The sequence below is a fragment of the Trifolium pratense genome, linkage group LG3 (genome assembly GCF_020283565.1).
Source record: "Trifolium pratense cultivar HEN17-A07 linkage group LG3, ARS_RC_1.1, whole genome shotgun sequence".
NCBI classification, from domain to species: domain Eukaryota; kingdom Viridiplantae; phylum Streptophyta; class Magnoliopsida; order Fabales; family Fabaceae; genus Trifolium; species Trifolium pratense.
In genome coordinates, this window is record NC_060061.1 from 15,014,713 (window position 1) to 15,034,805 (window position 20,093).

The window sequence follows — 20,093 nt, forward strand, 5'->3', positions numbered from 1 at the left end:
ACATAAAATAAAATTAATAAAATATAAATAATAAAATAATTAATTTTTAAATATATATCTGATTTTCTCACAGGAGTAATTTTGTAATTTATATATTCTAAAAAATCAAAATTTTACTAAAATTATTAATATTTTAAAGTAAAATGATTATTAAAAAATTGACAAATAGGAAACTGATTTATATTTTTTATTTTAAAGTAAAATGATTATTATATAAAGTTATTTGATTACTTATTTATATTTTTTATTTATACATTTTTTTTTTTTTTTTTTAAAAAAGTTGATGGTTTATAAGTACCACCAACTTATTTACAAAGAAAATACTACAATTGCTGCTGCCAAGGATCGAACCCCTGACCAACAGCCTACACCTGCTCAGTCAGCAAGTGCCAACTGAGCTACCCCACCCACCCAAATTCATATTTTTTATTTATAAAATTTAAAGTATTACAAAATAATTTTAAAAAAAATAACAATTGTTTTACAAGAGTAATTTTGTCAAATGAATATGTTATATATCTTATCATATTATTATGAGTTTAAAAGCAAAATATAATAGTTATCATGATTGTTATCCTGTGTGCACCAAACACAGGATATGATAACTGAGTATAACTGTTATCCTGCTGTTATCCTATCCCATCCTTATCCTGTTTTATATCATATCCTGTCACTATGCTATCCTGCGCACCAAACGTGCCCTAAATAAATATAAGGAATTTTTACCATACATTTAAAAATTCGAATGTATAGGTACATTAAGTCAATTAATTAATAAATTAACGATTATTTTATGAATTAAAAAATTATTTGCCAATTATTGTATACTAGTGATAATGATTTCATTATAAAAATAAAAAAAACACAATTCCAATATTTTATAAGCACTACACTAATACTATTTGTACATTTTCCCTTTCTCAAACTATAGGATTTTGAAGTGTGATCATCATTTTGACATGGCAATACATCCATATCAGTGCTACTTTACTCTCACTCACTTACCTTTCCACCTATATACAATACTACTTTACTCTCACTCACTTACCAAGACTGACTTTTGATTTTCTTATGGTCTCTGTGCTTATGCTAACACAAAAGTCATTCACAACTTCAATTTCCTATCATGACTTCTTCATTGTTTCTCAATCTCACTTTCAAATGCCTTCATCATTTCGCATGGTATGCAAATTATTTCATCTTTCTCATTTTTCTTCAAAAAGCCACTTATATATGTTTTCTTATTAAAGTACTAAAATGGTTTTTTTCTCTTGATCCTTCATTTTTCTAGGCCTTTTCTTGCTCTGCTGTATCCTATGTAAGTTCTTCTTGCTCTAGGATTTTTGTGTATTCATAAAGTTGTTACCTTTTAGATTATTGTTTTACTTTTTTGGTTTTGTTATGCTCTTTTTTGTTTTTTGTGATTATGGTTTTTGGTTAGGTGTGCTTCCGTACAAGCAATTGAGACTGATTCCTATGAACAAACTAAGCATTTGATCTCATATTGGATACTTCTTTCATTAATTTACCTCTTTGAATATGCTTTAATCAGCCTTATTCCATGGTAAATTTCTTTCTTTGCCCTCAAAATATCAAATCTTGTAGGCACTATTTGACCTTGTTACCTGTCATAGACTTATTTTTAGGTAGGAATGAGTTTGAAATCTTGGTATAATATGTTAGTGTTCTACTTGAAGTCTTTAAATAAATAAGCTGAGGTATATTTAATTATGCCAATGAACTAATGGACTAATGACATTAAGGTACATTTTGATGTTTAACATTACATTTTAGACAATAATAGTTTATATTTTTTTGTGTTAACTTTTCGGTGTTTGGTCAAAAGATAAGTAAAGTTTGACAAAAAATTGTTCCAGTAAGGAATTGAATTCAGTTCTCATTCTTCTTCTGATGGAACTCATTAACCACTCGAGACTAATCACTTGGTTAATATAATAGTTTAGATTAACCAATGCACTTTCTTTCCGCCAAATTTCTTCTAAGAATCGACCAAGTTCCAAACATGTACTAAGAATTGACCAAGTTCAATAGTTCATTATTTTTTTCATTGAGTATCAGTATCTAATTGAACTTAAAGATTAACCGATGCACAAATTTTTTACGCCAAATTTGTAATAGAGATTAGAGCTTGAAATTCCTTCTAGGATGTCTTTTTTTTTTTTTGATAGATTCCTGGAGGTAATCCTATCTGAGGCATGTCGGGCACTAAATGTGGTTCCTCTCCCAGCCACAATTTGAAACTTGGTTCGACGCATGTTGTGGGAATCTCGTCCCTTCTGCTAGACCCAACCCTCGTTGCTCCTTCTAGGATGTATTTTTCTCTATAGGGAAAGAAATGTTGCTTAAAAAACTGTTGCTATTTTACTGAATGAAAATAAATGTTGCAAATGGCTTCTATGTATCAGGTTTCAGCCCTGGCTGTACATTAAGCTAATGATAATTTTCTGGCTCACTATACCGGACTTTGGACGAGCTTCTTATGTTTACAATAACCTTATTCGCTCCATGAAACCCAAAATAGACACATGGAGGAAGTGTTTTGTTGAGGAAGATAACTTTTTAATGCATGTAGAGAGATATATGAAAGAGAATGGAACTGAGGCCTTAGAGAAACTCATTGCTAGCAAGGTAACTGCAACTAAAAATTTCCAAATAACTAAAACTCTAGTAGAATTATATAGGGAAAGCATGTTTGCGTGTGTGATATGTCTCTATATCTGCATAGAGTTGAAGATTTTAGTTAATTCTTTATTTTTATTTTTCCTATTGTAGAACACAATGCTTAGGCCTGATGCCGAAGTGATCACAAATGAATTCATAGCTACTGGTAATAATGAAATGCTAAAGGTAAAGTTTTGATGTTAAGTCAGTTGTGGCGTTACTATAGTTCTAGTTACGATATGAGTTAATTTTACTTGTCGAAGTTTTATGGTGACACTTATAGTTCTTACTTCTTAATGAAGAAGCATCTTGTGCAGACAAATGGCGAAAGACTCACAACTGAACACAAAGTCATCAAAGATTTCGAGACTATTGAGCAAAAAGAAATTCCTGCAACAACGCTAGTAAGGATTCATTCATAAACTTTAACTCTAGAAGAATTATATAGCAACACAAGAATGTGTATGTCTCTATATCTGCATTGGCAATTGAATGTTTTAGCTAATTCTTCTTTTATCCCTATTGAAGAACACAATGCATAGGCCTGATGCAGAGGTGACAAATGAAATCATAGATAATGATAATAAAGAAATGCTAAAGGTAAATTTCTTATGTTTAGTGTTGTGAAATTAATATAGTTCTTGTCTAAGTTGTCATACTCGACGAGATTCTAGGTAATTTCGTTTTGCCTAGGCGAACTCTGACTCGCAAGAGCTTATTTTGTGCAGACGAATGGAGACAGGCTCCAATCAGAGAACAAAGACATCAAAGATTTGGTGGCTATTGAGAAAAAAGAAATTCCTGCAACCAAACAAGTAAGGAGGCTTCATTAATATTCACTCAAAATATAATTCTCCCAAGGCTTCATTCATATTGAAATTCCTCCTAAGAGATCATTTGTGAAGTGGTTTGGTTTAGAATTACAAGTATATATAATTTTTGTGTGGATGTGGTCATGATTTTTGTTTTCATATATTGTTCTTGGTGCTAGAGAACCTATGCTGATATAGTAGCGAGTCAAACGACATCATCAACCATAGTAGAAACCAAAGAAATAGCTGGGAGAGACACAGCTGGTGGAGAGCATCCTCAGAGTTCTTCTACACTGAAGGAAGTGCAGAGAGAGTGGACTTGTGCTTTATGTTTGGTAACATCTTCGAGCGAGAAAGACTTGAATTCCCACCTTAATGGGAGGAGACACAGGAAGGCTTGTGAAGCCGCGGGCTTGAAAGTAGCAAAGAAACTACCTGCTACGCAGAAGAACGTCCTGCCAGAACCTTTTAGGATGATTAATTCCAAATTAATATGTAAAGTTTGTAATGTTATGCTTCCAAGTGAGGAGTACATGGCCTCTCACATAAAAGGGTGGAAGCACTTGTCTAATATGAAAAGTTGATACCATATAGACATTGCTTGCTTGAAAGTTGAAAAGCAAAAAGGTGTGGCAAGCCTTCTAAACTGTATTAGCTGTACCAAAACATTGCTGATTCTAAAATGGAAAATGCTTAGATTCTTTCCATCTATCTCATGTTTTCTTAATTTTCACATCTCAACTTTTAACTAACTTTCTCATACTTTTTTGTTTTATTTTTAAATTCCAACATAATTTCTACTTTATATCAATAGTCTAAATTCTCACAATACTTCCTCATATATTTTTTATCTACTTGAAAGAATCTTAATCTGATTCAGCAATGGATCCTAATCTCCTAAAATATAAACCCTTTAGTTATTTTAGAAAACAAGGTAGTCCACATGGACAGACAAAAAGGATTTGGGGGATCAAAAGCAGATAAAAAAACAAAAGGAAAATGCACAAAAGAGGAACTATGACATTTTATTCAGAGGACAAAGTTTTTAAAACAGAAAAAAAAAATATACACATTAATTAATAATATTTTTTTTGTCAAGTAGGCTAGTGCTAGAAATTATCTTTAAAGGTGAGAGTTCGAACCATCGGATTTCCCACTTTTTTTACATATATCTTCACATTATTGGCCTTTTACCCTTCTTTTATTTCCTTCATTTTTTTTTCAGGCTTGTTGTTGCTCTGTTGTATCCTATGTAAGTTCTTGAAATAATCTTTATGGTTGACATGATTTTGTTTTGTATTTTTATTTAATGTGATTATGGTTTTTGGTTAGGTGTGCTTCCATAAAAGCAATTGAGACTGATTCCTATGAAGAAACTAAGCATTTGATCTCATATTGGATACTTCTTTCATTAATTTACCTCTTTGATTATGCTTTAATGAGCCTTATTCCATGGTAAATTTCTTTCTTTGCCCTCAAATATGGAAACAGTCTTCTTTTTACAACAATAAGTATAATGATTTAGTTGAACTTCAAATCTACCTTTTGTTAAACCAAGTTCTGTTTTTTAACTGTGTTTGCATTCTTGATTTAAATTAAGATTCATCAATGCACTTTTAATATGTCAAATATTTTAATAGAGATTAGTAGGGCATGAAAGAAATGTTGCTATATATTCGATGTTTCATCGACTACTTCATTCATCATCATTCCCATGTTTCATGTCAGGTTTCACCTTTGGCCGTACATTAAGCTAATGATCGTCTTCTGGCTCATCAGACCTGACTTTCGACGAGCTTCTTATGTTTATAATAACCTTATGCGCATCATGAAACCACAAATAGTCACATGCTGGAGGAAGTGTTTTGTAGAGAAAGATAACTTTTTAATGCATGCAGAGAGATATATGAAAGAGAATGGAACTGAGGCCTTAGAGAAACTCATTGCTAGTAAGGTAATTATATCTAAAAATGTTCATCTAGTAGAATTCTATGTGCATGTGATATGGGTTTATATCTGCATTGACAATTGAAAATTTTAGCTAATTCTTATTTTTATCCCTTTTGAAGAACACAATGTGTAGGCCTGATGCAGACGTGTCGAATGAAATCAAAGCTGTTGAGATGCTAAAGGTAAAGTTTTGATGTTATGAGTCAATTCTACCTGTCTCATGGTGACATATTTAGAATACTTAATGAAGAAGCTTTCTTGTGCAGACAAATGGGGAAAGACTCCAAACAGAACACAAAGGTTTGGAGGCTATTGTGAAAAGAGAAATTCCTGCAACCAAACAAGTAAGACTACATACATATATTCACTCAATAAAAGGTTTTGGCTTACAACTATATATAAATTCTGTGGAAGGGATCATGATTTTTGTTGCCATATATTGTTTCTGGTGCTAGATGACCTATGCTAATATTGAGGCAAGTCGAAAGGTATCATCAGCCATAGTAGAAACCAAAGGAATAATGGGAAGAGACCCAGCTGGTGGAGAGATTCCTCGGAGTTCTACACAGAAAGAAGTGCAGAAAGAGTGGACTTGTGCTTTGTGTTTGGTAAAAACATCGAGCGAGATAACCTTGAATTCCCACCTCAATGGGAGGAGACACAGGGAAGCTTGTGAAGCAGCATCCGCAACTTTGAAAGCAAAGAAGCAACCTGCTTCGCAAAAGAACGTCCTGCCAGAACCTTTTAGGATGATTAATTCCAAATTAATATGTAAAGTTTGTAATGTTATGCTTCCAAGTGAGGAGTGCATGGCCTCTCACATAAAAGGGGTGAAGCACTTGTCTAATATGAAAAGTTGATTGTTACTTTAGAATCATAGCCATGCCACAGGGACATTGCTTGAAAGTTGAAAGTATGTAGAAATCCTTCTTGACAGCATTTGCTGGTTATCCAATCACACTTCTGGTGCATATATATTGATCCTGATGTTATGTTATGTAACTGTTTTCGTACCAAATAAATTAATTTGCAGTAACTCTAGCTTAACATAGTGCCTCCAACAATGATCTCTTCAAAACTTACAATTATGTGGTAGTCAATTTGTGTTGCCAACCAGAATGAATGAAGATGAGTTATCCACTGTACGCTAAGCAGGTTAAAATCTTTTACTCTAATTTGAAGTTTTTCGATGATAAATTGAAGAAGGATATCGCAGGAGTGAAGGTAGAAATTATGGTTGTCTTGCTGCAGAGTGTATGATCAAGTTCATAGCCAAATTAAGGGCATATCTGTGAGGACTGTGGTCCGAGGACAAAATATACCAAAATTTTTATCTTTAGCACACATATCATTGTATCAGATATCAAATAAAAATTTTGGTACAATGATATTTGATATGGATAATTAATAAGAAAAATGCTACTATATGGTACGAGAACTCAATTTCACGAAAACCCCACGAATAACTTTTTGGCTACAAATTTTCAATTTCCTTGGATAATGAACCCACATCAACCTTATGCATCCTGTTATGGTGCTTCTACTGGACTATAGTCTATAGACAAAGAACCTTTCACCCTCTAAGTATAAAAAAATTAAAATCAACAAAAGACATATATAATATATTGATGAAGTGGTGAGGGTGGAATTATGACAGATGAAAAGGAGTTTAGCTTGAGGCAAATGTGGTTAGTTAAAAAAATTCTATTAACGATAATTTTTAAAACATAGGCGTTTATATGGGAATGTTCAGCAACGTTCGTGAATATTCATGAAAGATTGTTTCGCACTATATAGTACTTCTCAATTAATAATTGAGGAATTGATACAATGATACATAAGTATCAACGATCAAATTCTCTCTTTGTATATGTATCTCTCACTCGTATCAAATATCAAATTTTATGCCAAACTTCCTTCGTATCGCCCCCTCATTGTTGCAACGCCTACACTTCTCTTCTCGAAATCTTACTGCATATCAACAAATATTCATCGTTTTCCTCTAGTTTTAGTTAGTTAGAATTTATGAATTAACATAAAAACTTATTTATTTGCATAAGCTTAAAAATAAGTGATTCCAAACATTCCCTTAAGCAATTACTACTGTGTCATTGTATTATTAAGTTTATCTTCTTAATATTCATAAAGTAGTCAAGAACTTACACAGCGATGATTTGATGGTTTACTTTGAAGAATCCTATGAGAAAAAAAGAATCATTTAATAAATTTTTGAAAGAGAACTAGACAAGAGAGAGAGAGGGTATAACGGGAAGTAAGGTACAAAACTACAAATAAAAATGGAGGGCCACTTCTGTAAAAACCGGTTAACGACTATTTTTTAAAATCAATTAAATTAATGGAGTTTTTACCTCTTCATCCCCATGTTTCATATCAGGGTGGCTATAAAAAGCAGTGTATTTATTAGGGTTAGAAAAAGCAACAAACAAGCTGTGCATCTATGGCCTCCTCAATGTTAACACCCTTCCTCACTACTCTCTTTTTCACCACTTTCCTCATTTCACTAACACCAGTACTGAAAGTATCAGCAGCAAAAGTAATATTTTACAACAAATGTACTCACCAAGTGTGGCCGGCAATCCAGCCAGGAGCTGGAAAACCCATTCTCGCCAAAGGTGGCTTCACCCTCCATCCAAACAAAGCCTATTCCCTCCAAGTCCCACCACTCTGGTCAGGACGTTTCTGGGGCCGTCACGGCTGCACTTTCGACGCCTCAGGACACGGTCATTGCGCCACTGGTGACTGTGGTGGATCTCTCTTCTGCAATGGCATCGGCGGAACACCACCAGCAACTCTAGCCGAGTTCACATTCGGTAAAGATCTTGATTTCTATGACGTTAGCCTTGTTGCCGATCTGGAAAATGTAGCTATGCTGGATGTGTTAGTGATCTGAACTTGATGTGTCCGGTTGGGTTGCAGGTGAGATCGAGCGATAATAAGCGCGTTGTTGCTTGTAAAAGTGCTTGTTCTGCTTTCAATTCTCCTAGGTATTGTTGTACTGGTAACTTTGGTAATCCACAGACCTGTAAGCCAACTGCTTATTCCAGGATTTTCAAAACTGCTTGTCCAAAAGCTTACTCTTATGCCTATGATGACCCTACCAGCATTGCTACTTGCACCAATGCTAGCTACATGATCACTTTCTGCCCTCATCCTCGCCGCCGTGGTTGATCTCTTATGTTGTTGATGGATACTAGTAATAGTAGTAGTAGTTTACAAGTTTGGGACTAGTCTACTAGGTCTCTTTTAATGTAATAGTAGTATATAGCAACCAGTATTGTTATTATGGTTGGTTATTATAGTTGTGGCAGATTTAATGGGTTTTTTAATATTAAGATTCTGGATTTTGTTCTGTTTTGATGTATAGAATAGATTTTGGATGTGTTTTGATTGATTCTACTATTAAATGTGTCACACATTTATAGATCTTAACCATCCCTATTTAATTCAACAATTAAGATTGTTTAATTAAAGATGATTCAGTGTGCAAAACAAAAAAGTTTCATATTTTGGTCTTGGGTTCAATCTCTGGCCGGTGTGTATGGATTTCAGTTACCTCAACGAGATTAGTCTCTGCAGTTATGCGCAGAGGATAACCTATGGTTTACCCAAAAAAAAAAGTTTCATATCAGGTTTCAGCTCTGATGTACATTATAAGCTAATGTTCATCTTCTGGCTCACAATACCGGACTTTGGACGAGGTTCTTATGTTTATAGTAACCTTATTCGCTCCATGAAATTGCTCTGGAGGAAGTGTTTTGTTGAGAAAGATAGCCTTTTAATGCATGAAGAGATATATAAAAGATAATGGAACTGAAGCCTTAGAGAAATTCATTGCTAGCAAGGAACTAATTTTACAGCTAAATGACCAAATACTTAAACTCTAGAACAATGATATAGGGAAGCATGTTTGTGTATGTGATATGTTTGTATATCTGCTTCTGCAATTGGAAATTTTAGCTAATTCTTCTTTTATCTAATGGAAGAACACAATGTGTAGGCCTGATGTTGAAGCTACAGATGAAATCATAGATACTGATAATAAAACATGCCTAAGGTAAAGTTTTGATGTTAGGTGTTGTGAAATTAATATAATTCTTGTCTAAGTTGTCAATCTCGAGATTCTAGTTAAATTATCTGGTTTGCAACTCGGATTGTAAACTTGAATTGCAGAGAGTTTGCTAAATTTTAAAATTAATAATTAAAATGTACATGGTACGATCGACATATATAACTCTTCTTGTGTAAGTCAATTCTACCTGTCTCTGTCTCATGGTGACATTTATTTAGTTTGATGAGGGAATTTCTTGTGCAGACAAATGGGGAAAGGCTCCAAACAGAACACAAAGACATCAAAGATTTGAAGACTAATGAGAAGAAAGAAATTTCTTGATTCATATTCAGTCAAAAATAGAAACGTAAACTCTAAAAACTCGAAAAGTTTGCCTCGTATTAAAATTAACATATATAATATATACTTTAACTTGTTTAATTTAGAAATTTAAATGTTTTGATTATTAATTAGAGAAAATATGACAATTAATATTTTATTAATTTTAAATTAAAAATAAATTTTAAATATTAGATTATTCACACTTATTTGATTTTCTCTCGTTCTCGTTAGTTAAATATGACTATAGTCATGCATTTTAATAACAAATAACACAACAACTATGTCCATCAATATATTTTTTAAAGAAATAATATCTCTATCGTTTTTTTCACGTATTATTAAATATAACTATTTGAATCATGCATTTCATGTGAGATTGAATATTATATATCATTTAAAGACAAAGTGATTGTATAATCATTATTGTTTTATTTTTACGAAACCCCTATTATATTATGTATCTTTTTTTATGTATCTAAAAAAAAATTATCTATTGCTTATCAAATAACATTATATCTAAATGCCACAAATATATTTAATTGTCCATAAATCTTAGCTCAACTGGCAGAGATATCGAAATTGCTAGGTGAAGGTCATTTCGTCTATCTAAAAAATATATTATATTTAAATAATCGTATAAAAATTGCAATATTATATTATTTTATCAAAATATAATTACTTTTTTTTTTGTTTCTCACTTGTTTTCATCTATTCTTTTTGTATTTTTTTCTCGCACACATGCATAAAAACATGTCTAACTCTTAATACTACTCCCTCTGTTTCTCCGTCCCATTTTATAAGCAAAAATTCGTTTTTTAGGATCAGTGAATAATTGATGTATTTGGTCTATAATTTAGACCAGATAATCGATTATCCAACTTACCCAACCATGAATTTTTGCATATAAAAAAAAATAGAGAGGGTATATTATTATTTAAAAAAAAATATATTGTATTTATTACTAATATGATAAAATTGGACTTTTGAATTTTCGAAAAGAAAAAAAATTGAACTTTTGAATTGACTTTAAAAAAATTAAGTTTTTGAATCGATAGGTGAAAACATGCGAGTTTAAATGATTTTATAGGGAGTTAAAACATGCTAAAGTCTCAAATGACTTATGGTGACATTTACATTTAGAATAATTGATGAAGCTCGGATAAATGCTCCAAACAGAACACAGTGACATCAATGATGATTTGAAGGCTAGAGCGTCATCAGAAGACACCATCAGAGTTTGGAAGGGATGGTTCAACAAAACAAAACAACAAACTAGTAGTATTAAAATTAAATTAATGTCGCTGAATGGATAGGGCTGGTTCAAGTCAAACTCATTCCTCAAAATCGGCATGATTAGAGTTTGGATTATATTATGTGTGTGGGTAACTAGAGTGTAAAAAATGACCCGAGCTAATGGGTCGTGTAAGTGTATATAGTTTACTTGTATTAACTATAGTTAAGAATAACTTAAGCCTAATGTAAAGGTGTGTTAAGTCTAATAGATAAGACTAACCACATTTGGGCGTCTCACTCCCATCACTTTGTTGGCTTGACTGACAGCCCGCCCCTATCGCTAATCAGAGAGAGGCAGAGATTCTTCTCTTCCATAATCATGGGAAAGCAGGAGCTAAGGAACTTTAGAAGGGATCATAAATTAGTGTATAAGAGTGACTCACTCTCAATTGTAACCACTCAATGAAACTGAAATAAACAATGAGAAAGTTTATTACATTACAATTCTGTTAAAACTCTCTCTTCTCTTTACCTTCTCTAACAGGTCGGCCCATTACATATGGATTTGGATGGATCGGGCCTCAAAAACCCTAGCCCAAATGAAATTGGGTCTTTTTGGTCCAAGTTCATGTAGCCCAAATAAAAATTAATACATCAAAGTCATGTAAAAAAAAAAAGAATAAAAGGGAAAAAAATAAAATGAAATGCTCGGCCCATTATCCCATATGGGCCAATAATAATTGGGTCGGGCCGCGCTAGCCCATATATATATTTTTGAATATTTTAAAATAGTTTTATTTTGTTGAATTTATATAATTTATTAGTTAAATATATTTAACAAAACAAAAATAGGCCATCATATTAATATGAGTATAGCGAATAAGCTAATTTACAACGGATTAGTTTATAGCGAATATCTTATAAGCTAACTCTTAACTTATATATAACGAATAAATTAGCTGATTGAATTTGTAGTGTTCGGTAAAATTAGCGGTTGAACTATCTTTTAGTATGAAATGACATAAAAAAAATATGTTTAGTTAATATTTAATTTTTTTTTAAGTAAGACGTCAAAGATATAATTGAAAGAAAAAATTATAAGCTACTTAAAATAGCGTCTAAAAAATAAGCTATGAGTTAGTAAAAAAAAAACTATAAACTCTTTTAAAAATATTTACCAAAGAGTTTTTTTTGTCCTATAAACTTATAAAGGCAAAATATATTTCTAAACTGTATCTTTAATACCCCGTATCTAATTATAAGACTCTATTTGACAAAAATGTATTTTTTATTTACCTTGTTTTGATCGTATTTTTTTAATAATATATAAATGTAAATATTTGTAGCATATAAGATCTTGTTCAATTTGTTTTGATGAGTATTTTCAAAATATTAAATTTTTATAATTTTTACTAATAAACAATTAAAGATATTAGTGATAAAAATTGTGCATTATCGTACGTGGTTAGATAATAATGTCTTATTATAATTAGTGACGGAAGTAGTAAGAAACAAATGTTTAGATAAACAAATTACTTACCAAAAAAAAATAATCTATAAACAAGTAAGTGTACTATTAGATTGACGAAGCCAGGTAACAATTTGTATTTCCAAAACAAAATTTTCCTCAATAAATTAGAAAAACTCAGCAAAACCCTTTTTGCATGTTTGACCTAATGATCGGACGCGACAACGTGACTGCAAGTATACAATCGTGTCGTGTAGTTTTAAAAGATATCGAACCCAAATGACCAATAATCGACCTACCGTATTCTAGTGTTGCTTTGTAAATCTAAGGCTAATAATCGACCTACCGTATTCTAGTGTTGCTTTGTAAATCTAAGGCTAATGATTTAAAGGATTTTGATTAATTGAATAATTAATTAAAATAAGAAAAATAAATATTTTTTATATGTAAATAAAATATTGCTAGGACGTGCTATTAGTTGCTTCAGAGGGTTCAATGCTTAATTCGCGCTAGACAAACTGTTAAATTTTCGAAACTATATTGATTTAAAAGTACCAATCTTAGCTCTCGCAAATCTTGACTAGTATTATAAATTATAAAGGTGGTGCTTAACTCTCGTCCTCACACCCGCTAATAAAATACTCTTTGAAAAGCAATATAATTTAATTAACTCTAATCCCAACTCTCGTTGCGAATTAGATTTAATGTTCAGTTTTTACTATCTAGTAGAAATCTCACGCTCTCCCTCTATTGATTTTTACTTTAATTAATTATCACTCTTGTGACGAATTATGGTCAACGTTTAATTAAAAACTGCTTAAGAAAATAAAACAGTCGCCAGTTTTCAAGAATTATATTTGATTTAAAAACACTAATCTCAGCTCTCGCAAATCTTGACTAGCGTTATACTTAGATAAAATAAATGCTCAGCTCTCACGCGCTCACTTACCTATATAAGTACCTTTGAAAATCAATATAAAACTCATTAATCCTAAATAGCTCTCGCGGACTTTAGAACTAACGGTCAGTTTTAACTATCCGACCCTAAACCTCAACTCTCGTCAATGATGGTTTATTGCTTTAAAACAATCCTCACTCTCGTGACGAATTATTTGAAAACGTATTTATTTAAAACTGGTGGTTGAAAACTATTAAGCACGAATTAACTACCGAACCCCTATTATCTACTAACTACACATCCTAGCAACGCTAAATTTAGCTAGACATAACTAAAACTAAAGACATAAAAATAAAATAAGCAAATAAATAAATAGACATAATAAAAATAAAAACAAAAATTAAAAGCATAAAATAAAAGCAATAAAATAAAAACAAGAAATAAATAAGACCATAAAATAAAAACCTGAAATAAAAAGAAATCTCGAGTACGGATTCCGACAGCGTAACGACAGGAAATAAAAAAAACTTATTAAATTCTCAACGGAGAATAAAATAATACTAAACTCTCAACTTTAGAGAAGAAAACTTTGTGGTACTAAGCCTAGTTCTCAATTCTCCAAGTCAAGTGTTATATGTTGGTGTCCATGAATGAATGGAAAAAGGACCTATTTATACTATTACAACTTAGACAAAACAAAATACTTGAGCGATGTGGGACTTTTGCTCGGGTGCAATCTGCACCGTTTGATCATTGATGGCCATTAGGATGATTTTGCTTTTCTCCAAGACATGTGGCGGCAACAGCTATTGGGCGAGGCCCATTTCTTTTCTTTTTTTCTTAACAATTAAGCTTGTGCTGGGCAGCACAAGTATTTTGAGGGGGTGGTGCACACGTGTAACTTGTATGTTGGGCCATGCAGGTGTGGTCCTTATGGGCTGCACTTGTGTGGCCTTTTTCCGTCTGTTTTTGCTCTATTTTAGTCCATTTTTACTCCTTTCTTCAATTCTTGCACTTTTTATCTGTTTATTTAAAATACGAGAAATAAGTAACTATTTATATAATAAAACTTCGAAATCGAAATTAAAACATATAAAATATAATAGTAAATTAACTAAATAAATAGCATATTTTTAGGTGTATCAAACTCCCCTAAACTTGAACCATTGCTTGTCCTCAAGCAATTTAGCTTGCATATAGAAAACATTTGAAATGCGAAGCAACTCACACACACAGACTTAGAGAAAAATAACATCACAAGTACTCATACGTGGTCAGAAATTCAAATCGGCTAAGATTAATTAGTTAGGTTCTTTATACAATCAAGAAGGGTATTTCAACGACACACAAGGTTCTCCCTCTTATACATATCGAATTTGGATCATGCCGTTGTACTAAAATCTAAATCTTCTCATTTGTTTCATCCTTTTTCATTCTAGACAGTCACATTAAGACCCTTTATCTATGTCACACACATGGTAAGAAAACCGGTTAGCGTCTTTATTCATCTTTTTCAACTCGCAATTAGCTTGATGATGCAAAATTTTTTTGTATGAGCAATCATATAAATATTTTTTTTTCAAGGTTTAACCGTATTACCACAGTATGACCTTATATATATTTTTTTCTTTAAGGTTTAACCGTATTACCACAGTATGACCTTAAGAATTTGCTTAGATGATTCACTTATATTCATCGACAAACCTACTTAATGTGTGACTTTATAGATGGTGTCCGACTGGATAGATAAACTACTAAAGGATTCCACAAATTTAAATCAGGAGATTTTGGCACAATGGTTATTCAAATTGATATCTATACTAGGGAGACTTCTGGGTGTTGGAAAAATACCGATTTTGTTGTAAAATTCCATAATTTCCTTAACTTAGCTTCTCCTCTTTTCTTAACCTATATACTTTCTAAGTGAGCTATTATCCTAAGTCTTTGGAAAAAATTTTTAATTTGGCTCAAGAAAAGGAAAAATTTAGAAAACCAAAGAATATACTATAAATTCAATTTTTTTATTATGCGAAAGGAAAAATAAACTAATAAAAATTCAAATAACTAAACTAAAAGTAAATAAAGATAGTAGAATACTCCCCTAAACTTAAATTCAACAGTGTCCTCACTGTTGTGACTCAAGAGTAGAATTGGAGCGTAAAACATGTGATATATCATGAGGGAGGTTGTTGATAATTTTGGAAATTATTGAACTGAAGCCTTAAACCGCCTAGCACTTGTATGACATTGTCGAACTGTTGTTGACGGTGCTCTTCTGAGCTCTCTCATTGGTTGTGATAGCCCTGCATTTGATGTTGGCTTTGAAGAATTTGTGCTTATTGGGCTTGCATGAATTCCATTCGTTCCAACATCTCCTCTTGTTGCTGATGCATCGCATAAAAGAGTCCATCGCGCTCCTCGTTGATAGCATTTAGAGCGCGCATTTCATAGAACACGTCATCGACGGTACTCTATCTTGATGAGGAAGAACTGCCTGCAAAAGTGTTAGAAAAATGTGTAGTGTGTGCAGGTGGAACGATGCTTGCGCCCCCACCAGCAGCAGTATTTGGAGAAATGTGCGTGGGAGCACTATTAGTCGCAGGATCATCAGGGATAGTCATAAAAAAAATCAAAAATAAAAGAAAGCAAAAATTAAACAAGAATTAAAGAAAACTCATGGGTTGCCTCCCATGCAGCGCTTTGTTTAACGTCGGTTAGCTCGACTTCTTAACCCTTTAGATTAGTATGGTGCCTCTTCCAAACTCACGTTCTTAAAATTATGCCCAATATCCTTAGGTCTCCATTTGAACATGTCAAACCATCTCATAGGTGTTTTCCTTTTTCTTTTCTTTTTCTTGGAGGCAAACGAAGATGTTTTATTTTGGAAGATATTACTTTCTGTGTGGGCTTTTAGTATGTCGGGAGGTACTCGTTTAAAGGGTGTGTTATCGACATTTGTTTCAGCTATGTCGAGTCTATAGCAAGAGCTTTTCTTTAAACATTTAGCTAGGTCGTCATTGCCATTTTTATGAGTCGGAGGGATGGGAGTTTTTAGAATTTCAGAATTTTTGGTTTTATCTTTCTCCATCTCTTTTCCACATTCTTTGACGACGTCTAACATATAGCAACTATCTTCAATGGCCGATGCGTTCATGAATTGTGTTAAGATAAATTCAACTTTTTCTTCACCTACTTCAAATGTGAGCTTTCCTTTTTTCACATCTATTATGGCACCAGCGGTTGCTAAGAATGGCCTTCCTAAAATTATGGGTGTATTGGAATCTTCCCTAATGTCCATGACTATAAAATCAGTTGGGATAAAGAATTGACCTATACGTACTGGCACGTTTTCTAGTATACCTAGGGGGTATTTGACAGAACGGTCAGCGAATTGTATTGACATTTTAGTTGGTCTCAATTCTCCTAACTTAAGTTTTTCATATATGGGCATAGGCATTAAGCTTATACTGGCTCCTAAATCGCATAGTGCTCTATCTATGACATATTTTCCAATGACACATGGTATGGAAAAACTTCCTAGGTCTTTTAGCTTAGGAGGCATATTATTTTGAAGTATGGAGCTACACTCGGCAGTAAGCATAACGGTTTCTTCTTCCTCGATTTTTTTCTTATTAGTTAAGATATCTTTAAGAAAATTAGCGTACGAGGGAATTTGTGTGACAGCTTCCGTAAAAGGTATTGTGATGTTTAGTTTTTGTAGAAGCTCAACAAATTTCTTAAACTGCCCTACGTTTTTGGATTGTACTAATCTTTGAGGATACGGGATGGATGGTTTATATGGTGGGGGAGGAACGTAAGGTTTCTCTTTCTCTTTGGTTTCCTCTCCACTATCCTCCTTTTCTTTTGGTTTACTCTCCTTCTCGGTTGTCTTATCGGAATTGGGTTGCATGGCAGGATTTTTAGTTCTAGGATTAGCTGGTCCATCGTATTGTGTCCCACTTCGTAATATAACAGCATTCACATGTCCCCTAGGGTTTGGCTGAGGCTGGCCAGGAAATATGCCTGCAGGAGCAGAGGTAGATGCTTGTTGTTGAGCCACTTGTGCAATTTGTGTCTCTAGCATCTTATTGTGAGTGGTCAAGACATCTAGCCTGCTTGTTAATTGCTTAATTTGCTCACTAGTGTGTATGTTTTGATTTAGGACTTCCTTGTTAGTTTGAGTTTGTACGGCTATGAAGTTCTCCATCATCAATTCAAGGTTTGACTTCATAGGAGCATTTTGAGCAGGTTTTTGGAATCCTGGTGGCGAAGGAGTATGTGATTGGCCAGGTGCATATAAAGCGTTGTTGCTATTGTACGAAAGGTACAGGTGATTTCTCTGGTTTTGGTTGTAAGAGTTCCCTTGAGTGTAATTCACTTGGTCGGTGGGAGCTTCGGTTAGAAGTCGACATTCAGCGATAGTATGACTTTGAGCTCCGCACAACTCATAATTTTGTATTGTTGCAGCCACGGTAGCTTTGGGTGCGTTGGTTAGACTCTCTATCTTTTGAGTTAAGGCATCTAACTTGGCGTTGATGTGGTTCATGTTGCTGATTTCGTACATTCCACCTTTCGTTTGAGGTTTCTCTACTGTTGTTCTCTCGTTTCCCCACTGATAATGGTTCTGAGCCATGCTCTCGATAAGCTGATAGGCTTGGTTGTATGGTTTATCCATAAGTGCGCCACCAGCTGCGGCGTCTATTGTCATTCTTGTATTATACAAGAGACCATTGTAAAAGGTGTGGATAATTAGCCAATTTTCGAGCCCAAGATGAAGACATATCCTAATCATTTCTTTATATCTTTCCCATGCTTTGAAGAGAGACTCATTGTCTCTTTGTCTAAATCCATTGATTTGGGCTCTTAGCATAGCAGTCTTGCTAGGCGGGAAATATCTTGCTAAAAAGACTTTCTTCAACTCGTCCCATGTTGCGACTGAGTTGGATGGTAGAGACTGGAGCCAGGCTCTAGCTTTATCTCTTAACGAGAATGGGAATAAGCGAAGTCTTATAGCTTCGGGACTGACACCATTTGCCTTCACGGTATCTGCGTATTGCAAGAATATGGACAAATGTAAATTGGGGTCGTCCGTGGGGTTTCCGGAGAATTGGTTTTGTTGTACGGCCGACAATAAAGAAGGTTTAAGCTCAAAGTTATTTGCTTCAATAGCGGGGGCAGCGATGCTATTGTGCGGTTCTTCTTGCGAAGGAATAGCGTAGGACCTTAGTGGTCGTTCTTGTTGGGCTTCAGCCATAACTAAATCGGGAAGAGGAATCTCTAATTGATTTTCTAAATTTCTACGTCTTAAAAGACGTTCGGGTTCGCTAACTAGTTGCACCAATCTTTCGCCTCTAGAGCGAGTGCTTGGCATGCAACAAACGAACTAATCGGGGTAAAATAAAAATAAAATTTTCCTTAGTCTCTACGGTGTAACACTGAAGTTTACGATATCGACTAAATTGGTCCCCGGCAACGGCGCCAAAAACTTGATCGGACGCGACAATGTGACTGCAAGTATACAGTCGTGTCGTGTAGTTTTAAAAGATATCGAACCCAAAGGACCAATAATCGACCTACCGTATTCTAGTGTTGCTTTGTAAATCTAAGGCAAATGATTTAAAGGATTTTGATTAATTGAATAATTAATTAAAATAAGAAAAATAAATATTTTTTATATTTTTTATATTTTTTATATGTAAATAAAATATTGTTAGGACGTGCTATTAGTTGCTTCAGAGGGTTCAATGCTTAATTCGCGCTAGACAAACTGTTAAATTTTCGAAACTATATTGATTTAAAAGTACCAATCTCAGCTCTCGCAAATCTTGACTAGTATTATAAATTATAAAGGTGGTGCTTAACTCTCGTCCTCACACCCGCTAATAAAATACTCTTTGAAAGCAATATAATTTAATTAACTCTAATCCCAACTCTCGTTGCGAATTAGATTTAATGTCCAGTTTTTACTATCTAGTAGAAATCTCACGCTCTCGCTCTATTGATTTTTACTTTAATTAATTCTCACTCTCGTGACGAATTATGGTCAACGTTTAATTAAAAACTGCTTAAGAAAATAAAACAGTCGCCAGTTTTCAAGAATTATATTTGATTTAAAAACACTAATCTCAGCTCTCGCAAATCTTGACTAGCGTTATACTTAGATAAAATAAATGCTCAGCTCTCACGCGCTCACTTACCTATATAAGTACCTTTGAAAATCAATATAAAACTCATTAATCCTAAATAGCTCTCGCGGACTTTAGAACTAACGGTCAGTTTTAACTATCCGACCCTAAACCTCAACTCTCGTCAATGTTGATTTATTGCCTTTAAAACAATCCTCACTCTCGTGACGAATTATTTGAAAACGTATTTATTTAAAACTGGTGATTGAAAACTATTAAGCACGAATTAACTACCGAACCCCTATTAGCTACTAACTACACATCCTAGCAACGCTAAATTTAGCTAGACATAACTAAAACTAAAGACATAAAAATAAAATAAGCAAATAAATAAATAGACATAATAAAAATAAAAACAAAAATTAAAAGCATAAAATAAAAGCAATAAAATAAAGACAAGAAATAAATAAGACCATAAAATAAAAACCTGAAATAAAAAGAAATCTCGAGTACG

The 20,093-nt window shown here is 33.3% G+C and overlaps 3 protein-coding genes and 1 pseudogene across 6 annotated transcripts; 3 read left to right on the plus strand and 1 right to left on the minus strand.

Annotated features, from left to right (window-relative positions):
- The first annotated feature begins 929 nt into the window (after positions 1–929).
- Positions 930–4,201, plus strand: LOC123912784 (S phase cyclin A-associated protein in the endoplasmic reticulum-like). Of its 4 annotated transcripts, none has more exons than XM_045963349.1 (9): positions 930–1,182; positions 1,292–1,318; positions 1,442–1,564; positions 2,427–2,649; positions 2,794–2,868; positions 2,985–3,086; positions 3,211–3,282; positions 3,411–3,497; positions 3,674–4,201. In XM_045963349.1, the coding sequence occupies exons 1-9, from the start codon at positions 1,127–1,129 to the stop codon at positions 4,076–4,078; spliced, it is 1,170 nt and encodes a 389-aa protein (XP_045819305.1). In that variant the 5' UTR covers positions 930–1,126; the 3' UTR covers positions 4,079–4,201. The 4 variants fall into 4 exon arrangements, with proteins under 4 accessions (XP_045819305.1, XP_045819309.1, XP_045819306.1 ...); XM_045963350.1 differs by having other exon boundaries at positions 965–1,182; positions 2,988–3,086; XM_045963352.1 differs by having other exon boundaries at positions 966–1,182; positions 3,000–3,086.
- Positions 4,202–4,376: 175 nt separating this feature from the next.
- LOC123914627 lies at positions 4,377–6,304 on the plus strand. Its single transcript, XM_045965823.1, has 7 exons — positions 4,377–4,428; positions 4,623–4,746; positions 4,827–4,949; positions 5,223–5,448; positions 5,564–5,626; positions 5,711–5,788; positions 5,900–6,304. The coding sequence occupies exons 1-7, from the start codon at positions 4,377–4,379 to the stop codon at positions 6,302–6,304; spliced, it is 1,071 nt and encodes a 356-aa protein (XP_045821779.1).
- Positions 6,305–7,786: 1,482 nt separating this feature from the next.
- LOC123912793 lies at positions 7,787–8,777 on the plus strand (annotated as a pseudogene).
- Positions 8,778–15,389: 6,612 nt separating this feature from the next.
- On the minus strand, positions 15,390–18,851 carry LOC123912782. The gene has a single exon (XM_045963348.1). It carries the CDS (start codon positions 18,823–18,825, stop codon positions 16,195–16,197), a length of 2,631 nt encoding a protein of 876 aa, XP_045819304.1. The 5' UTR covers positions 18,826–18,851; the 3' UTR covers positions 15,390–16,194.
- Positions 18,852–20,093: the final 1,242 nt, after the last annotated feature.